The sequence below is a fragment of the Scyliorhinus torazame genome, chromosome 22 (assembly GCF_047496885.1).
Source record: "Scyliorhinus torazame isolate Kashiwa2021f chromosome 22, sScyTor2.1, whole genome shotgun sequence".
Taxonomy (NCBI): Eukaryota; Metazoa; Chordata; class Chondrichthyes; order Carcharhiniformes; family Scyliorhinidae; genus Scyliorhinus; species Scyliorhinus torazame.
This window is the reverse complement of record NC_092728.1, coordinates 30,347,864-30,368,426: the sequence shown is the minus strand read 5'-3', so window position 1 is coordinate 30,368,426 and position 20,563 is coordinate 30,347,864. Positions and strand designations below refer to the sequence as shown.

The 20,563-nt window shown below is 53.3% G+C and overlaps 1 protein-coding gene across 1 annotated transcript in view; it reads left to right on the top strand.

The window, feature by feature from the left end:
• Positions 1-20,563, top strand: part of LOC140399459 (membrane-associated guanylate kinase, WW and PDZ domain-containing protein 3-like) — a 259,100-nt gene that overhangs the window by 62,245 nt on the left and 176,292 nt on the right. Inside the window, exons 5-6 of the mRNA XM_072489036.1 lie at positions 1,514-1,696; positions 11,554-11,713. Of these exons, the coding sequence (XP_072345137.1) occupies positions 1,514-1,696; positions 11,554-11,713 (343 nt within the window). The remainder of the gene's footprint in view (positions 1-1,513; positions 1,697-11,553; positions 11,714-20,563) is intronic.

Genomic DNA, 20,563 nt, shown 5'->3' with positions numbered 1-20,563 from the left:
TGCACAAATGAATGAGCTTCCCCGCCTCCTGGGGTATATAATGTTAAAGGTTCACCCCCTGTGTAAAGACGCTCCTCCTCCATCTCCGCTTGGTCCTCAGTGGCTTGCCCCTCATTTTGAAATTGTGACCCCCCCCCGGCATTGTGTTCCTATCCCCCCCGGAATTGTGACCTATCCCCGTAACCTCCTCCAGCACCTACAGCCCTTTGACAAAGGGTCATCTAGACTCGAAACGTCAAGCTCTTTTCTCTCCCAAGAGATGCTGCCACACCAGCTGAGATTTTCCAGCATTTTTTCTTTTGGTTTTTTGATTCCAGCATCCGCAGTAATTTGCTTTTATACAGCCCGCCCGACCTCTGTAACCTCCTCCAGTCCCTACAACCCTCCCTATCTATGTAACCTGCTCAACCCCTACAACCCTCCCTATCTCTGTAACCTCCTCAACCCCTATAACCCTCCCTATCTCTGTAACCACCTCCAGTCCCTTACAGCCCTCCCTATCTCTATAACCTCCTCCAATACCTATAACCCTCGCTTTCCCTATAACCGTTACTCTGTATCTAACCCCAATGCTGTGCCTGTCCTGGAGAGTTTGACGTGGACAGTGTAGACGGAGCTTTACTCTGTATCTAACCCTGTGCTGTACCTTCCTGGGAGTGTTTAATGGGGACAGTGTAGAGGGAGCTTTACTCTGTATCTAACCCCGTGCTGTACCTGTCCTGGGAGTGTTTGATGGGGACAGTGTAGAGGGAAGTTTACTCTGTATCTAACCCCGTGCTGTACCTGTCCTGGGAGTGTTTGATGGGGACAGTGCAGAGGGAGCTTTACTCTGTATCTAACCCCGTGCTGTACCTGTCCTGGGAGTGTTTGATGGGGACAGTGTAGAGGGAGCTTTACTCTGTATCTAATCCCATGCTGTACCTGTCCTGGGAGTGTTTCATGGGGACCGTGTAGAGGGAGCTTTACTCTGTATCTGACCCTGTGGTGTACCTGCCCTGGGAGTGTTTGATGGGGACAGTGCAGAGGGAGCTTTACTCTGTATCTAACCCTGTGCTGTACCTGTCCTGGGAGTGTTTGATGGGGACAGTGTAGAGGGAGCTTTACTCTGTATCTGACCCTGTGGTGTACCTGCCCTGGGAGTGTTTGATGGGGACAGTGCAGAGGGAGCTTTATTCTGTTTCTAACCCCGTGCTATACCTATCCTGGGAGTGTTTGATGGGGACAGTGTGGAGGGAGCTTTACTCTGTATCTAACCCCGTGCTGTACCTGTCCTGGGAGTGTTTAATGGGGACAGTGTCGAGGGAGCTTTACTCTGTATCTAACCCCGTGCTGTACCTGTCCCGGAAGTGTTTGATGGGGACAGTGTGGAGGGAGCTTTACTCTGTATCTAACCCCATGCTGTACCTGTCCTGGGAGTGTTTCTTGGGGACAGTACAGAGGGAGCTTTACTCTGTATCTAACCTGTGGGATGCAGTTTCTTTGTGAGTAACTGATATTCTCTGCTCTTTTGCAGGAAACTATTATGGAACACCTGTGCCCCCAATTCTTCCCACTGATGCCAACTTAATCCTTGAGCCCTCCATGCTGAGGCACCCCTCACGTAGCAAGTCGTTCATCAATTTGGAACGGGGGTCTGGCAGGGAAGAGGGTCCAGGTAGCAGGTTTGGAGAGCTGCAGGAGCCTGCGATGCACCCAGGTGAGCATGCCGTCCTCCTGGCCAATCTGTTCCCTTGCATCGAAGCATGTTGCTACTCACATGAGTCTTGGGTGTCTCGGGCTTTGCGGTGGGTTTAAGGTAGGTGGCGCTGCCAGGCCAGGCGCTGGCACCAGCTGTGGCCTTGGCTGTCATCGTTAATCGGAAAAGATTAACACAGCGCCCCACCGAAGGCCTGTGTAGGACGGAGGATCTGTGTGGGGGTTTGGTGATGGGGGAATGGAAGATCAGAGAGGTGCATGGATTGGGAGATCGTGGTGATGGTGGCGGTGGATTCGCAGATATGGAACACAAGTATTCAGGCATGAACTGGGCCTCAACCCCCATACTGAATAATCACATGGGATTGTCCAGAAACGGGAGCTTTAGCCCGGACCCTGGTGTCGCGCGCATATCCGGTGACCCCGGTGTCGTCTGCTTATCCCGGGGAGCACGGTGTCGCGTACTTATCCGGGGACCCCGGTGTCGTCTGCTTATCCCGGGGAGCACGGTGTCGTGCGCTTATCCCGGGGAGCTCGGTGTCGCGCGCTTATCCTGGGGAGCACGGTGTCGCGTGCTTCTCCCGGGGAGCTCGGTGTCGTGTGCTTATCCCGGGGAGCACGGTGTCGTGCGCTTATCCCGGGGAGCTCGGTGTCGCGCGCTTATCCTGGGGAGCACGGTGTCGCGTGCTTCTCCCGGGGAGCTCGGTGTCGTGTGCTTCTCCCGGGGAGCTCGGTGTCACGCGCTTATCCCGGGGAGCACGGTGTCGCGTGCTTCTCCCGGGGAGCTCGGTGTCGTGTGCTTCTCCCGGGGAGCTCGGTGTCACGCGCTTATCCCGGGGAGCACGGTGTCGTGTGCTTATCCCAGGGAGCACGGTGTCGTGTGCTTATCCCGGGGAGCACGGTGTCGTGTGCTCATCCCGGGGAGCACGGTGTCGTGTGCTTATCCCGGGGAGCACGGTGTCGTGTGCTTATCCCGGGGAGCACGGTGTCGCGCGCTTATCCCGGGGAGCACGGTGTCGTGTGCTTATCCCGGGGAGCACGGTGTCGTGTGCTTATCCCGGGGAGCACGGTGTTGCGCGCTTATCCCGGGGAGCACGGTGTCGCGTGCTTATCCCGGGGAGCACGGTGTCGTGTGCTTATCCCGGGGAGCACGGTGTCGCGGGCTTATCCCGGGGAGCACGGTGTCGCGTGCTTATCCCGGGGAGCACGGTGTCGCGTGCTTATCCCGGGGAGCACGGTGTCGCGGGCTTATCCCGGGGAGCACGGTGTCGCGGGCTTATCCCGGGGAGCACGGTGTCGCGTGCTTATCCCGGGGAGCACGGTGTCGTGTGCTTATCCCGGGGAGCACGGTGTCGTGTGCTTATCCCGGGGAGCACGGTGTTGCGCGCTTATCCCGGGGAGCACGGTGTCGCGCACTTATCCCGGGGAGCACGGTGTCGCGCGCTTATCCCGGGGAGCACGGTGTCGCGCGCTTATCCTGGGGAGCACGGTGTCGCGCACTTATCCCGGGGAGCACGGTGTCGCGCGCTTATCGCGGGGAGCACGGTGTCGCGCACTTATCCCGGGGAGCACGGTGTCGCGCGCTTATCCCGGGGAGCACGGTGTCGCGCGCTTATCCCGGGTAGCACGGTGTCGCGCGCTTATCCCGGGGAGCACTGTCGCGCGCTTATCCCGGGGAGCACGGTGTCGCGCGCTTATCCCGGGGAGCACGGTGTCGCGCGCTGATCCCGGGGAGCACGGTGTCGCGCGCTGATCCCAGGGAGCACGGTGTCGCGCGCTGATCCCGGGGAGCACGGTGTCGCGCGCTGATCCCGGGGAGCACGGTGTCGCGCGCTGATCCCGGGGAGCACGGTGTCGCGCGCTGATCCCGGGGAGCACGGTGTCGCGCGCTTATCCCGGGGAGCACGGTGTCGCGCGCTGATCCCGGGAGCACGGTGTCGCGCGCTGATCCCGGGGAGCACGGTGTCGCGCGCTGATCCCGGGGAGCACGTGGTCGCGCGCTTATCCCGGGGAGCACGGTGTCGCGCGCTGATCCCGGGAGCACGGTGTCGCGCGCTGATCCCGGGGAGCACGATGTCGTGTGCTTATCCCGGGGAGCACGGTGTCGCGCGCTTATCCCGGGGAGCACGATGTCGCGCGCTTATCCCGGGGAGCACGGTGTCGTGCGCTTATCCCGGGGAGCACGGTGTCGCGCGCTTTCCCAGGGAGCACGGTGTCGCGCTCTTATCCCGGGGAGCACGGTGTCATGCGCTTATCCCGGGGAGCACTGTCGTGCGCTTATCCCGGGGAGCACGGTGTCGCGCGCTGATCCCGGGGAGCACGGTGTCGCGCGCTGATCCCGGGGAGCACGGTGTCGCGCGCTGATCCCGGGGAGCACGGTGTCGCGCGCTGATCCCGGGGAGCACGGTGTCGCGCGCTGATCCCAGGGAGCACGGTGTCGCGCGCTGATCCCGGGAGCACGGTGTCGCGCGCTGATCCCGGGGAGCACGGTGTCGCGCGCTGATCCCGGGGAGCACGTGGTCGCGCGCTTATCCCGGGGAGCACGGTGTCGCGCGCTTATCCCGGGGAGCACGGTGTCGCGCGCTTATCCCGGGGAGCACGATGTCGCGCGCTGATCCCGGGAGCACAGTGTCGCGCGCTGATCCCGGGGAGCACGGTGTCGCGCGCTGATCCCGGGGAGCACGTGGTCGCGCGCTTATCCCGGGGAGCACGGTGTCGCGCGCTTATCCCGGGGAGCACGGTGTCGCGCGCTGATCCCGGGGAGCACGGTGTCGCGCGCTTATCCCGGGGAGCACGGTGTCGCGCGCTGATCCTGGGGAGCACGGTGTCGCGCGCTTATCCCGGGGAGCACGGTGTCGCGCGCTGATCCCGGGGAGCACGTGGTCGCGCGCTTATCCCGGGGAGCACGGTGTCGCGCGCTTATCCCGGGGAGCACGGTGTCGCGCGCTTATCCCGGGGAGCACGGTGTCGCGCGCTTATCCCGGGGAGCACGATGTCGCGCGCTTATCCCGGGGAGCACGGTGTCGCGCGCTTATCCCGGGGAGCACGGTGTCGCGCGCTTTCCCAGGGAGCACGGTGTCGCGCTCTTATCCCAGGGAGCACGGTGTCACGCGCTTATCCCGGGGAGCACTGTCGTGCGCTTATCCCGGGGAGCACGGTGTTGCTCGCTTATCCCGGGGAGCACGGTGTTGTATGCTTATCCCGAGGAGCACGGTGTCGCGCGCTTAGAACAAAGAACAAAGAAATGTACAGCACAGGAACAGGCCCTTCGGCCCTCCAAGCCCGTGCCGACCATGCTGCCCGACTAAACGACAATCTTCTACACTTCCTGGGTCCGTATCCCTCTATTCCCATCCTATTCATGTATTTGTCAAGATGCCCCTTAAATGTCACTATCGTCCCTGCTTCCACCACTTCCTCCGGTAGCGAGTTCCAGGCACCCACTACCCTCTGCGTAAAAAACTTGCCTCATACATCGACTCTAAACCTTACCCCTCTCACCTTAAACCTATGCCCCCTAGTAATTGATCCCTCTACCCTAAGGAAAAGCCTCCGACTATCCACTCTGTCTATGCCCCTCATAATTTTGTATACCTCTATCAGGTCTCCCCTCAACCTCCTTCGTTGCAGTGAGAACAAACCGAGTTTATTCAACCGCTCCTCATAGCTAATGCCCTCCATACCAGGCAACATTCTGGTAACTCTCTTCTGCACCCTCTCTAAAGCCTCCACATCCTTCTGGTAGTGTGGCGACCAGAATTGAACACTATACTCCAAGTGTGGCCTAACTAAGGTTCTATACAGTTGCAACATGACTTGCCAATTCTTATACTCAATGCCCCGGCCAATGAAGGCAAGCATGCCGTATGCCTTCTTGACTACCTTCTCCACCTGTGTTGCCCCTTTCAATGACCTGTGGACCTGTACTCCTAGATCTCTTTGACTTTCAATACTCTTGAGGGTTCTACCATTCACTGTATATTCCCTACCTGCATTAGACCTTCCAAAATGCATTACCTCACATTTGTCCGGATTAAACTCGATCTGCCATCTCTCCGCCCAAGTCTCCAAACAATCTAAATCCTGCTGTATCCTCCGACAGTCCTCATCGCTATCCGCAATTCCACCAACCTTTGTGTCGTCTGCAAACTTACTAATCAGACCAGTTACATTTTCCTCCAAATCATTTATATATACTACAAAGAGCAAAGGTCCCAGCACTGATCCCTGTGGAACACCACTGGTCACAGCCCTCCAATGAGAAAAGCATCCTTCCATTGCTAGTCTCTGCCTTCTATGGCCTAGCCAGTTCTGTATCCACCTTGCCAGCTCACCCCTGATCCCGTGTGACTTCACCTTTTGTACTAGTCTACCATGAGGGACCTTGTCAAAGGCCTTACTGAAGTCCATATAGACAACATCCACTGCCCTACCTGCATCAATCACCTTAGTGACCTCCTCGAAAAACTCTATCAAGTTAGTGAGACACGACCTCCCCTTCACAAATCCGTGCTGCCTCTCACTAATACGTCCATTTGCTTCCAAATGGGAGTAGATCCTGTCTCGAAGAATTCTCTCCAGTAATTTCCCTACCACTGAAGTAAGGCTCACCGGCCTGTAGTTCCCGGGATTATCCTTGCTACCCTTCTTAAACAGAGGAACAAAATTGGCTATTCTCCAGTCCTCCGGGACATCCCCTGAAGACAGCGAGGATCCAAAGATTTCTGTCAAGGCCTCAGCAATTTCCTCTCCAGCCTCCTTCAGTATTCTGGGGTAGATCCCATCAGGCCCTTCTCCAGACTCAACATCTACCAATTTCTTCTCTTTGGTGAATACTGATGCAAAGTATTCATTTAGTACCTCGCCCATTTCCTCTGGCTCCACACATAGATTCCCTTGCCTATCCTTCAGTGGGCCAACCCTTTCCCTGGCTACCCTCTTGCTTTTTATGTACGTGTAAAAAGCCTTGGGATTTTCCTTAACCCTATTTGCCAATGACTTTTCGTGACCCCTTCTCACCCTCCTGACTCCTTGCTTAACTTCCTTCCTACTTTCCTTATATTCCTCGCAGGCTTCGTCTGTTCCCAGCCTTTTAGCCCTGACAAATGCCTCCTTTTTCTTTTTGACGAGGCCTACAATATCTCTCGTCATCCAAGGTTCCCGAAAATTGCCGTATTTATCCTTCTTCCTCACAGGAACATGCCGGTCCTGAATTCCTTTCAACTGCCACTTGAAAGCCTCCCACATGTCAGATGTTGATTTGCCCTCAAACATCCGCCCCCAATCTATGTTCTTCAGTTCCCGCCTAATATTGTTATCATTAGCCTTCCCCCAATTTAGCACATTCATCCTAGGACCACTCTTATCCTTGTCCACCAGTACTGTAAAACTTACTGAATTGTGGTCACTGTTACCGAAATGCTCCCCTACTGAAACGTCTACCACCTGGCCGGGCTCATTCCCCAATACCAGGTCCAGTACCGCCCCTTCCCTAGTTGGACTGTCTACATATTGTTTTAAGAAGCCCTCCTGGATGCTCCTTACAAACTCCGCCCCGTCTAAGCCCCTGGCACGAAGTGAGTCCCAGTCAATATTGGGGAAGTTGAAGTCTCCCATCACCACAACCCTGTTGTTTTTACTCTTTTCCAAAATCTGTCTACCTATCTGCTCCTCTATCTCCCGCTGGCTGTTGGGAGGCCTGTAGTAAACCCCCAACATTGTGACTGCACCCTTCTTATTCCTGATCTCTACCCATATAGCCTCACTGCCCTCTGAGGTGTCCTCCCTCAGTACAGCTGTGATAGTCTCCCGAACCAGTAGCGCACCTCCGCCTCCCCTTTTACATCCCCCTCTATCCCGCCTGAAACATCTAAATCCTGGAACGTTTAGCTGCCAATCCTGCCCGTCCCTCAACCAGGTCTCTGTAATGGCAACAACATCATTGTTCCAAGTAGTAATCCAAGCTCTCAGTTCATCTGCCTTACCCGTAATACTTCTTGCATTAAAACATATGCACTTCAGGCCACCAGACCCGCTGTGTTCAGCAACTTCTCCCTGTCTGCTCTGCCTCAGAGTCACACTGTCCCTATTCCCTAGTTCTCCCTCAATGCTCTCACCTTCTGACCTATTGCTCCCGTGCCCGCCCCCCTGCCATACTAGTTTAAACCCTCCCGTGTGACACTAGCAAACCTCGCGGCCAGGATATTTATGCCTCTCCGGTTTAGATGCAACCCGTCCTTCTTATACAGGTCACACCTGCCCCGGAAGAGCTCCCAGTGGTCCAGATAATGGAAACCCTCCCTCCTACACCAGCTGTTTAGCCACGTGTTTAGCTGCTCTATCTTCCTATTTCTAGCCTCACTGGCACGTGGCACAGGGAGTAATCCCGAGATTACAACCCTCGAGGTCCTGTCTTTTAACTTTCTGCCTAGCTCCCTGAACTCCTGCTGCAGGACCTCATGCCCCTTCCTGCCTATGTCGTTAGTACCAATATGTACAACGACCTCTGCCTGTTTGCCCTCCCCCTTCAGGATGCCCTCTACCCGTTCAGAGACATCCTGGACCCTGGCACCAGGGAAGCAACATACCATCCTGGAGTCTCTTTCACGTCCACAGAAGCGCCTGTCTGTGCCCCTGACTATAGAGTCCCCTATTACTATTACTCTTCTGCGCTTTGACCCTCCCTTCCGAACATCAGAGCCAGCCGTGGTGCCACTGCTCTGGCTGCTGCTATTTTCCCCTGATAGGCTATCCCCCCCCGACAGTATCCAAAGGGGTATATCTGTTCGAGAGGGGGACAACCACAGGGGATTCCTGCACTGACTGCCTGCCCTTTCTGGTGGTCACCCATTTCTCTGTTTGCACCTTGGGTGTGACCACATTTACATAACTGCCACCTATGATGCTTTCCGCCACCTGCATGCTCCTAAGTGCATCCAATTGCTGCTCCAACCGAACCATGCGGTCTGTGAGGAGCTCCAGTTGGGTGCACTTTCTGCAGATGAAGCCATCCGGGACGCTGGAAGCCTCCCGGACCTGCCACATCTCACAGTCAGAGCACAGCACCCCTCTAACTGACATTGCGTCAATTAATTACAATTAAAATTAAAAAAAAATTCTTTTTAAATATTTTTTTTTAAATTTCAAAGTTACTGTTAACTATCTGTTTCCTAGCACTAGATTTCTAATAAAAATGCGAAAGCTAAATATAGTACTCTCCGATCTCTGGCTTAGATATCCCTCTAAATTGTAATTAAGTAATTATGTTTAATTAGTTACCAATGCTCAATTTTTTTAAATTTAGTGTAGAATCCCAACCAGCCACTCAGGTCACAGCTTTTCTGTGATGTCACTTCAGTTTCCCCCCGACACACACACACAATTTGAAAAAGGTACAGAAGTAAAAATGAGTAAAAATCACTTACTTACCTTCTTATTGTTAATAATAAAATATGGTACTTACCTCACACCAATGGGTTTTATTATTAGGTTAGAGGAGGAGGGCGGGTGGGAGACACTACACGTGTAGTGTCTCGGGTTTCCTCTCCACCAGAATTTATTGGTGAGGGTCTTCCCAGAAGTCGAACTTCCTGTTCCCGCCTTAAATACTAAAATATTTTTAAAAAACAGAAAAGAGGGACCGAAAACGGGACCAGGTAAGTGTTTTTAAAGGACAGACTTACCTCCCAGCAATCACTTCCGCACTGCCCCCGCTGAAATTGACTCACCAGCTCTTCTCCCGCCGAAATCGACTGGCCTGCCCCTGCAAAGACAAGTGTTTTTAATGGACAGACTTACCTCCCAGCAATCACTTCCGCACTGCCCCCGCTGAAATTGACTCACCAGCTCTTCTCCCACCGAAAACGACTGGCTTGCCCCTGCAAAGACAACTGTTTTGAAAGGACAGACTTACCTCCCAGCAATCACTTCCGCACTGCCCCCGCTGAAATTGACTCACCAGCTCTTCTCCCGCCGAAATCGACTGGCTTGCCCCTGCAAAGACAAGTGTTTTTAAAGGACAGACTTACCACCCAGCAATCACTTCCGCACTGCCCCCGCTGAAATTGACTCACCAGCTCTTCTCCCGCCGAAATCGACATTATCCCGGGGAGCACGGTGTCGCGCGCTTATCCCGGGGAGCACGGTGTCGCGCGCTTATCCCGGGGAGCACGGTGTCGCGCGCTTATCCCGGGGAGCACGGTGTCGCGCGCTTATCCCGGGGAGCACGGTGTCGCGCGCTTATCCCGGGGAGCACGGTGTTGCACGCTTATCCCGGGGAGCACGGTGTCGTGCGCTTATCCCAGGGAGCACAGTGTTGCGCGCTTATCGTGGGGAGCACGGTGTTGTGTGCTTATCCTGGGGAGCACGGTGTTGTGTGCTTATCCCGGGGAGCACGGTGTTGTGCATTTATCGCTGGGAGCACGGTGTTGCGCGCTTATCCCGGGAAGCACGGTGTTGCGCGCTTATCCCGGGAAGCACGGTGTCGTGTGCTTATCCCGGGGAGCATGGTGTCGCGCGCTTATCCCGGGGAGCACGGTGTCGCGCGCTTATCCCGGGGAGCTCGGTTTCGCGCGCTTATCCCGGAGAGCACGGTGTCGCGCGCTTATCCCGGGGAGCTCGGTGTCGCGTGCTTATCCCGGGGAGCACGGTGTCGCGCGCTTATCCCGGGGAGCACGGTGTCGCGCGTTTATCCCGGGGAGCACGGTGTCGCGCGCTTATCCCGGGGAGCACGATGTCGCGCGCTTATCCCAGGGAGCACGGTGTCGCGTGCTTATCCCTGGGAGCACGGTGTCGCGCGCTTATCCCGGGGAGCACGGTGTCGCGCGCTTATCTCGGGGAGCAAGGAGTCGCGCGCTTATCCCGGGGAGGACGGTGTCGCGTGCTCATCCCGGGGAGCACGATGTCGCGCGCTTATCCCAGGGAGCACGGTGTCGCGTGCTTATCCCGGGGAGCACGGTGTCGCGCGCTTATCCCGGGGAGCACGGTGTCGCGCGCTTATCCCAGGGAGCGCGGTGTCGCGCGCTTATCCCAGGGAGCGCGGTGTCGCGCGCTCATCCCAGGGAGCGCGGTGTCGCGTGCTTATCCTGGGGAGCACGGTGTCGCGCGCTTATCCCAGGGAGCACGGTGTCGCGTGCTCATCCCGGGGAGCGCGGTGTCGCGCGCTCATCCCGGGGAGCACGATGTCGCGCGCTTATCCCAGGGAGCACGATGTCGCGCGCTTATCCCAGGGAGCACGATGTCGCGCGCTTATCCCAGGGAGCGCGGTGTCGCGCGCTCATCCCGGGGAGCACGATGTCGCGCGCTTATCCCAGGGAGCACGGTGTCGCGCGCTTATCCCAGGGAGCACGGTGTCGCGCGCTTATCCCAGGGAGCACGGTGTCGCGTGCTTATCCCAGGGAGCACGGTGTCGCGCACTAATCCCGGGGAGCACGGTGTCGCGTGCTTATCCCAGGGAGCACGGTGTCGCGCGCTTATCCTGGGGAGCACGGTGTCGCGGGCTTATCCCGGGGAGCACGGTGTCGCGCGCTTATCCCGGGGAGCACAGTGTCGCGCGCTTATCCCGGGGAGCACGGTGTCGCGCGCTTATCCCGGGGAGCACGGTGTCGCGCGCTTATCCCGGGGAGCACGGTGTCGCGCGCTTATCCCGGGGAGCACGGTGTCGCGCGCTTATCCCGGGGAGCACGGTGTCGCGCGGTTATCCCAGAGAGCACGGTGTCGCGCACTAATCCCGGGGACCCCGGGGCCGCACGCTTATCCCGGGGAGCACGGTGTCGCGCCGTGATTCTGGCCGGGGTCTCCCAGTATGCAAGGTTATCTGCTGGACAGCGATTTGATTCTGACACCGTGATTCATTGACAGGCTTGATAGCTGCCACGAGCAACGGCCATCTGACTGGCTCAACCACCCATCAGATTACAGCACCAGCTGGGATTGGCCTCAACGGGTTAATGGAGGGGACTGTGGAACGTACGATTACAACAAACACAAAGGACAAATCACAACCCAACATCTCCACAAGGCAAGCACAATGTATTGAGTACGAATCTTATCCCATCCTCCACTTTAACCCTCTGATATACCCCACACCCCTCACTGTAACACTGATACACCCCTCACTGTAACACTGATATACCCCACACCCCTCACTGTAACACTGATATATCCCACAGCCCTCACTGTAACACACTGTTATACCCCACACCCCTCACTGTAACACTGATATATCCCACACCCCTCACTGTAACACTCTGATTCGCCCCACACCCCTCACTGTAACACTGATATATCCCACACCCCTCACTGTAACACTCTGATATATCCCACACCCCTCACTGTAACACTCTGATATACCACACACCCCTCACTGTAACACTCTTATATACCCCACACCCCTCACTGTAACACTCTGATATACCCCACAACCCTCACTGTAACACTGATATATCCCACACCCCTCACGGGAACACTCTGATATACCCCACACCCCTCACTGTAACACTGATATATCCCACACCCCTCACTGTAACACTGATATATCCCACACCCCTCACTGTAACACTCTGATATATCCCACATCCCTCACTGTAACACTCTGATATACCCCACACCCCTCACAGTAACACTGATATATCCCACACCCCTCACTGTAACACTGATATACCCCACACCTCTCACTGTAACACTCTGATATACGCCACTCCCCTCACAGTAACACTGATACATCCCACACCCCTCACAGTAAAACTCTGATATACCCCACTCCCCTCACTGTAAAACTCTGATATATCCCACATCCCTCACAGTAACACTCTGATATATCCCACACCCTTCACTGTAACACTCTGATATACCCCACACCCCCCACTGTAACACTCTGATGTACCCCTCACTGTAACATTCTGATATACCCCACACCTCTCACTGTAACACTCTGATATATCCCACACCCCTCACTGTAACACTCTGATGTACCCCACACCCCTCACTGTAACACTGATACACCCCTCACTGTAACACTCTGATATATCCCACACACCTCACTGTAACAGTCTGATATACCCCACACCCCTCACTGTAACACTGATATACCCCACACCCCTCACTGTAACACTGATATATCCCACAGCCATCACTGTAACACACTGTTATACCCCACACCCCTCACTGTAACACTGATATATCCCACATCCCTCACTGTAACACTCTGATATATCCCACACCCCTCACTGTAACACTCTGATTCACCCCACACCCCTCACTGTAACACTGATGTACCCCACACCCCTCACTGTAACACTCTGATATACCACTCACAGTAACACTGATATAACTCACACCCCTCACTGTAACACTGATATATCCCACACCCCTCACTGTAACACACTGATATACCCACACCCCTCACTGTAACACTCTGATACACCCCACACCCCTCACTGGAACTCTGATATATCCCACACCCCTCACTGTAACACTCTGATATACCCAACACCCCTCACTGGAACTCTGATATATCCCACACCCCTCACTGTAACGCTCTGATATACCCCACACCCCTCACTGTAACACTCTGATATACCCCACACCCCTCACTGTAACACTGATATATCCCACACCCCTCACGGGAACACTCTGATATACCCCACACCCCTCACTGTAACACTGATATATCCCACACCCCTCACTGTAACACTCTGATATATCCCACACCCCTCACAGTAACACTGATATATCCCACACCCCTCACTGTAACCCTCTGATATACCCCACACCCCTCACTGTAACACTCTGATATATCTCACACCCCTCACTGTAACACTCTGATATATTCCACACCCCTCACTGGAACTCTGATATATCCCACACCCCTCACTGTAACACTCTGATATATCCCACCCCCCTCACTAACACTCTGATATACCCACACCCCTCACTGGAACTATGGTATATCCCACCCCCCTCACTGTAACACTCTGATATACCCACACCCCTCACTGGAACTATGGTATATCCCACACCCCTCAGTGTAACACTGATACACCCCACACCCCTCACTGTAACACTGATATATCCCACAGCCCTCACTGTAACACACTGTTATACCCCACACCCCTCACTGTAACACTGATATATCCCACACCCCTCACTGTAACACTCTGATATATCCCACACCCCTCACTGTAACACTGATATATCCCACACCCCTCACTGTAACACTCTGATATACCCCACACCCCTCTGTAACACTGATATACCCCACAACCCTCACTGTAACACAGATATATCCCACACCCCTCACGGGAACACTCTGATATACCCCACACCCCTCACTGTAACACTGATATATCCCACACCCCTCACTGTAACACTGATATATCCCACACCCCTCACTGTAACACTCTGATATACCCCACACCCCTCACTGTAACACTCTGATATACCCCACACCCCTCACTGTAACACTCTGATTTACCCCACGCACCTCACTGTAACACTGATATACTCCACACCCCTCACTGTAACACTCTGATATACCCCACTCCCCTCACTGTAAAACTCTGATATATCCCACATCCCTCACAGTAACACTCTGATATATCCCACACCCTTCACTGTAACACTCTGATATATCCCACACCCCTCACTGTAACACTGATATATCCCACACCCCTCACTGGAACTCTGATATACCACTCACAGTAACACTCTGATATACCCCACACCCCTCACTGTAAAACTCTGATATATCCCACACCCCTCACAGTAACACTCTGATATACCCTACATCCCTCACTGTAACACTCTGATATACCCCACACCCCTCACTGTAAGACTCTGATATACCCCACATCCCTCACTGTAACACTCTGATGTACGCCACACCCCTCACTGCAACACTGATATACCCCACACCCCTTACTGTAACACTAATATACCCCACACCCCTCACTGTAACACTCTGATATACTCCACACCCCTCACAGTAACACTCTGATATACCCCACACCCCTCAATGGAACACTCGGATATCTCCCACATTCCTCACTGTAACACTCTGATATACCCCTCACTGTAACACTCTGATATACCCCACACCCCTCACTGGAACGCTCTGATATACCCCACACTGTAACACTGATCTACCCCACACCCCTCACATTAGCACTCTTGATATACCCCACACCCCTCACAGTAACACTGATATACCCCACACCCCTCACTGTAACACTCTGATACACCATACACCCCACACTGTAACACTCTGATATATATCATAGAATTTACAGTGCAGAAGGAGGCCATTCGGCCCATCGAGCCTACACCGGCCCGCGGAAAAGTACCCTACCCAAGGTCAACACCTCCACCCTATCCCCATAACCCAGTAACCCCACCCAACACGAAGGCCAATTTTGGACACTAAGGGCAATTTATCATGGCCAATCCACCTAACTTGCACATCTTTGGACTGTGGGAGGAAACCCACGCACCCACGGGGAGGATGTGCAGACTCCGCACGAACAGTGACCCAAGCCAGAATCGAACCTGGGACCCTGGAGCTGTGAAGCAATTGTGCTTCCACAATGCTACCGTGCTGTACCACTCTGATACACTCTGATACCCCTCACTGTAACACTCTGATATACCCCACACCTCTAACTGTAACACTCTGATATACCACTGACAGTAACACTCTGATATACCCCACACCCCTCACTGTAACACTGATATATCCCACACCCGTCATTGTAACACTCTGATATATCCCGCACCCCTCACTGTAAAACTCTGATATACCCCACACCCCTCACAGTAGCACTGATACATCCGACACCCCTCACAGTAACACTCTGATATACCCCACAGCCCTCACAGTAACACTCTGATATACCCCACACCCCTCACAGTTAGACTCTGATATACCCCACATCCCTCACTAACACTCTGATATACCCACACCCCTCACTGGAACTATGGTATATCCCACCTCCCTGACTGTAACACTCTGATATACCCATACCCCTCACTGGAACTATGGTATATCCCACACCCCTCAGTGTAACACTCTGATATATCCCACACCCCTCACTGTAACACTGATACACCCCACACCCCTCATTGTAACACTGATATATCCCACAGCCCTCACTGTAACACTGTTATACCCCACACCCCTCACTGTAACACTGATATATCCCACACCCCTCACTGTAACACTCTGATATATCCCACACCCCTCACTGTAACACTCTGATTCACCCCACACCCCTCACTGTAACACTGATATATCCCTCACCCCTCACTGTAACACTCTGATATACCCCACACCCCTCTGTAACACTCTGATATACCCCACAACCCTCACTGTAACACTGATATATCCCACACCCCTCACGGGAACACTCTGATATACCCCACACCCCTCACTGTAACACTGATATATCCCACACCCCTCACTGTAACACTGATATATCCCACACCCCTCACTGTAACACTCTGATATACCCCACACCCCTCACTGTAACCCTCTGATATACCCCACACCCCTCACTGTAACACTCTGATTTACCCCACGCACCTCACTGTAACACTGATATACTCCACACCCCTCACTGTAAAACTCTGATATATCCCACATCCCTCACAGTAACACTCTGATATATCCCACACCCTTCACTGTAACACTCTGATATATCCCACACCCCTCACTGTAACACTGATATATCCCACACCCCTCACTGGAACTCTGATATACCACTCACAGTAACACTCTGATATACCCCACACCCCTCACTGTAAAACTCTGATATATCCCACACCCCTCACAGTAACACTCTGATATACCCTACATCCCTCACTGTAACACTCTGATATACCCCACACCCCTCACTGTAAGACTCTGATATACCCCACATCCCTCACTGTAACACTCTGATGTACGCCACACCCCTCACTGCAACACTGATATACCCCACACCCCTTACTGTAACACTAATATACCCCACACCCCTCACTGTAACACTCTGATATACTCCACACCCCTCACAGTAACACTCTGATATACCCCACACCCCTCAATGGAACACTCGGATATCTCCCACATTCCTCACTGTAACACTCTGATATACCCCACACTGTAACACTGATCTACCCCACACCCCTCACATTAGCACTCTGATATACCCCACACCCCTCACTGGAACGCTCTGATATACCCCACACTGTAACACTGATATACCCCACACCCCTCACTGTAACACTCTGATACACCATACACCCCACACTGTAACACTCTGATATATATCATAGAATTTACAGTGCAGAAGGAGGCCATTCGGCCCATCGAGTCTACACCGGCCCCCGGAAAAGTACCCTACCCAAGGTCAACACCTCCACCCTATCCCCATAACCCAGTAACCCCACCCAACACGAAGGCCAATTTTGGACACTAAGGGCAATTTATCATGGCCAATCCACCTAACCTGCACATCTTTGGACTGTGGGAGGAAACCCACGCACCCACGGGGAGGATGTGCAGACTCCGCACGAACAGTGACCCAAGCCAGAATCGAACCTGGGACCCTGGAGCTGTGAAGCAATTGTGCTTCCACAATGCTACCGTGCTGTACCCCTCTGATACACACCACACCCCTCACTGTAACACTAATATACCCGACACCCCTCACTGTAACACTCTGATATATCCCGCACCTCTCACTGAAACACTCTGATATATCCCACACCCCTCACTGTAACACTCTGATATACCCCACACCCCTCACTGTAACACAAATATACCCCACACCCCTCACAGTAACAATCTGATATATCCCACACCCCTCACTGTAACACTGATATACCCCACACCCCTCACAGTAACGCTCTGATATACCCCACACGCCTCACTGTAACACTCTGATATACCCCACACCCCTCACTGTAACACTAATATTCCCCACACCCCTCACAGTAACACTCTGATATATCCCACAACCCTCGCTGTAACACTCTGATATATCCCACACCCCTCACAGTAACACTGATACACCCCTCACAGTAACACTCTGATATACCCCACACCCCTCACAGTAACACTCTGATATACCCCACACCCCTCACTGTAACACTAATATAACCCTCACAGTAACACTCTGATACATCCCACACCCCTCACTGTAACACTCTGATATATCCTGCACCCCTCATTGTAACACTCTGATATACCCCACACCCCTCACTGTAACACTCTGATATACCCCACACCCCTCACTGTAACACTAATATCCCCCTCACAGTAACACTCTGATATACCCCTCACTGTAACACTGATATACCCCACACCTCTAACTGTCACACTGATATACCCCACACCCCTCACTGTAACACTCTGATATACCCCACACCCCTCACTGGAACACTCTGATATACCCCACACCCCTCACTGTAACACACTGATATATCTCACACCCCTCACCGTAACACTGATATATCCCACACCCCTCATTGTAACACTCTGATATACCCCACACCCCTCACTGTAACACTCTGATATACGCCACACCCCTCACTGTAACACTCTGATATACCCCACACCCCTCACAGTAACACTTATACATCCCACACCCCTCACAGTAAAACTCTGATATACCCCACACCCCTCACAGTAACACTCTGATATACCCCACACCCCTCACTGTAACACTGATATACCCCACACCCCTCACTGTAACACTAATATACCCCACACCCCTCACAGTAACACTCAGATATACCACTCACAGTAACACTCTGATATACCCCACACCCCTCACTGTAACACTGATATATCCCACACCCGTCATTGTAACACTCTGATATATCCCGCACCCCTCACTGTAAAACTCTGATATATCCCAGACCCCTCACTGTAACACTCTGATAGACCCCACACCCCTCACAGTAGCACTGATACATCCGACACCCCTCACAGTAACACTCTGATATACCCCACAGCCCTCACAGTAACACTCTGATATACCCCACACCCCTCACAGTTAGACTCTAATACACCCCACATCCCTCACTGTAACACTCTGATATACCCTACACCCCTCACAGTAACACTCTGATAAACCCCACATCCCTCACTGTAACACTCTGATGTACCCTACACCCCTCACAGTAACACTCTGATAAACCCCACATCCCTCACTGCAACACTCTGATATACCCCACACCCCTTACTGTAACACTAATATACCCCACACCCCTCACTGTAACACTGATATACCCCACACCCCACACTGTAACACTGATATATTCCACACCCCTCACAGTAGCACTGATACATCCGACACCCCTCACAGTAACACTCTGATATACCCCACAGCCCTCACAGTAACACTCTGATATACCCCACACCCCTCACAGTTAGACTCTGATATACCCCACATCCCTCACTAACACTCTGATATACCCACACCCCTCACTGGAACTATGGTATATCCCACCTCCCTGACTGTAACACTCTGATATACCCATACCCCTCACTGGAACTATGGTATATCCCACACCCCTCAGTGTAACACTCTGATATATCCCACACCCCTCACTGTAACACTGATACACCCCACACCCCTCATTGTAACACTGATATATCCCACAGCCCTCACTGTAACACTGTTATACCCCACACCCCTCACTGTAACACTGATATATCCCACACCCCTCACTGTAACACTCTGATATATCCCACACCCCTCACTGTAACACTCTGATTCACCCCACACCCCTCACTGTAACACTGATATATCCCTCACCCCTCACTGTAACACTCTGATATACCCCACACCCCTCTGTAACACTCTGATATACCCCACAACCCTCACTGTAACACTGATATATCCCACACCCCTCACGGGAACACTCTGATATACCCCACACCCCTCACTGTAACACTGATATATCCCACACCCCTCACTGTAACACTGATATATCCCACACCCCTCACTGTAACACTCTGATACACCCCACACCCCTCACTGTAACCCTCTGATATACCCCACACCCCTCACTGTAACACTCTGATTTACCCCACGCACCTCACTGTAACACTGATATACTCCACACCCCTCACTGTAAAACTCTGATATATCCCACATCCCTCACAGTAACACTCTGATATATCCCACACCCTTCACTGTAACACTCTGATATATCCCACACCCCTCACTGTAACACTGATATATCCCACACCCCTCACTGGAACTCTGATATACCACTCACAGTAACACTCTGATATACCCCACACCCCTCACTGTAAAACTCTGATATATCCCACACCCCTCACAGTAACACTCTGATATACCCTACATCCCTCACTGTAACACTCTGATATACCCCACACCCCTCACTGTAAGACTCTGATATACCCCACATCCCTCACTGTAACACTCTGATGTACGCCACACCCCTCACTGCAACACTGATATACCCCACACCCCTTACTGTAACACTAATATACCCCACACCCCTCACTGTAACACTCTGATATACTCCACACCCCTCACAGTAACACTCTGATATACCCCACACCCCTCAATGGAACACTCGGATATCTCCCACATTCCTCACTGTAACACTCTGATATACCCCTCACTGTAACACTCTGATATACCCCACACCCCTCACTGGAACGCTCTGATATACCCCACACTGTAACACTGATCTACCCCACACCCCTCACATTAGCACTCTGATATACCCCACACCCCTCACTGGAACGCTCTGATATACCCCACACTGTAACACTGATATACCCCACACCCCTCACTGTAACACTCTGATACACCATACACCCCACACTGTAACACTCTGATATATATCATAGAAT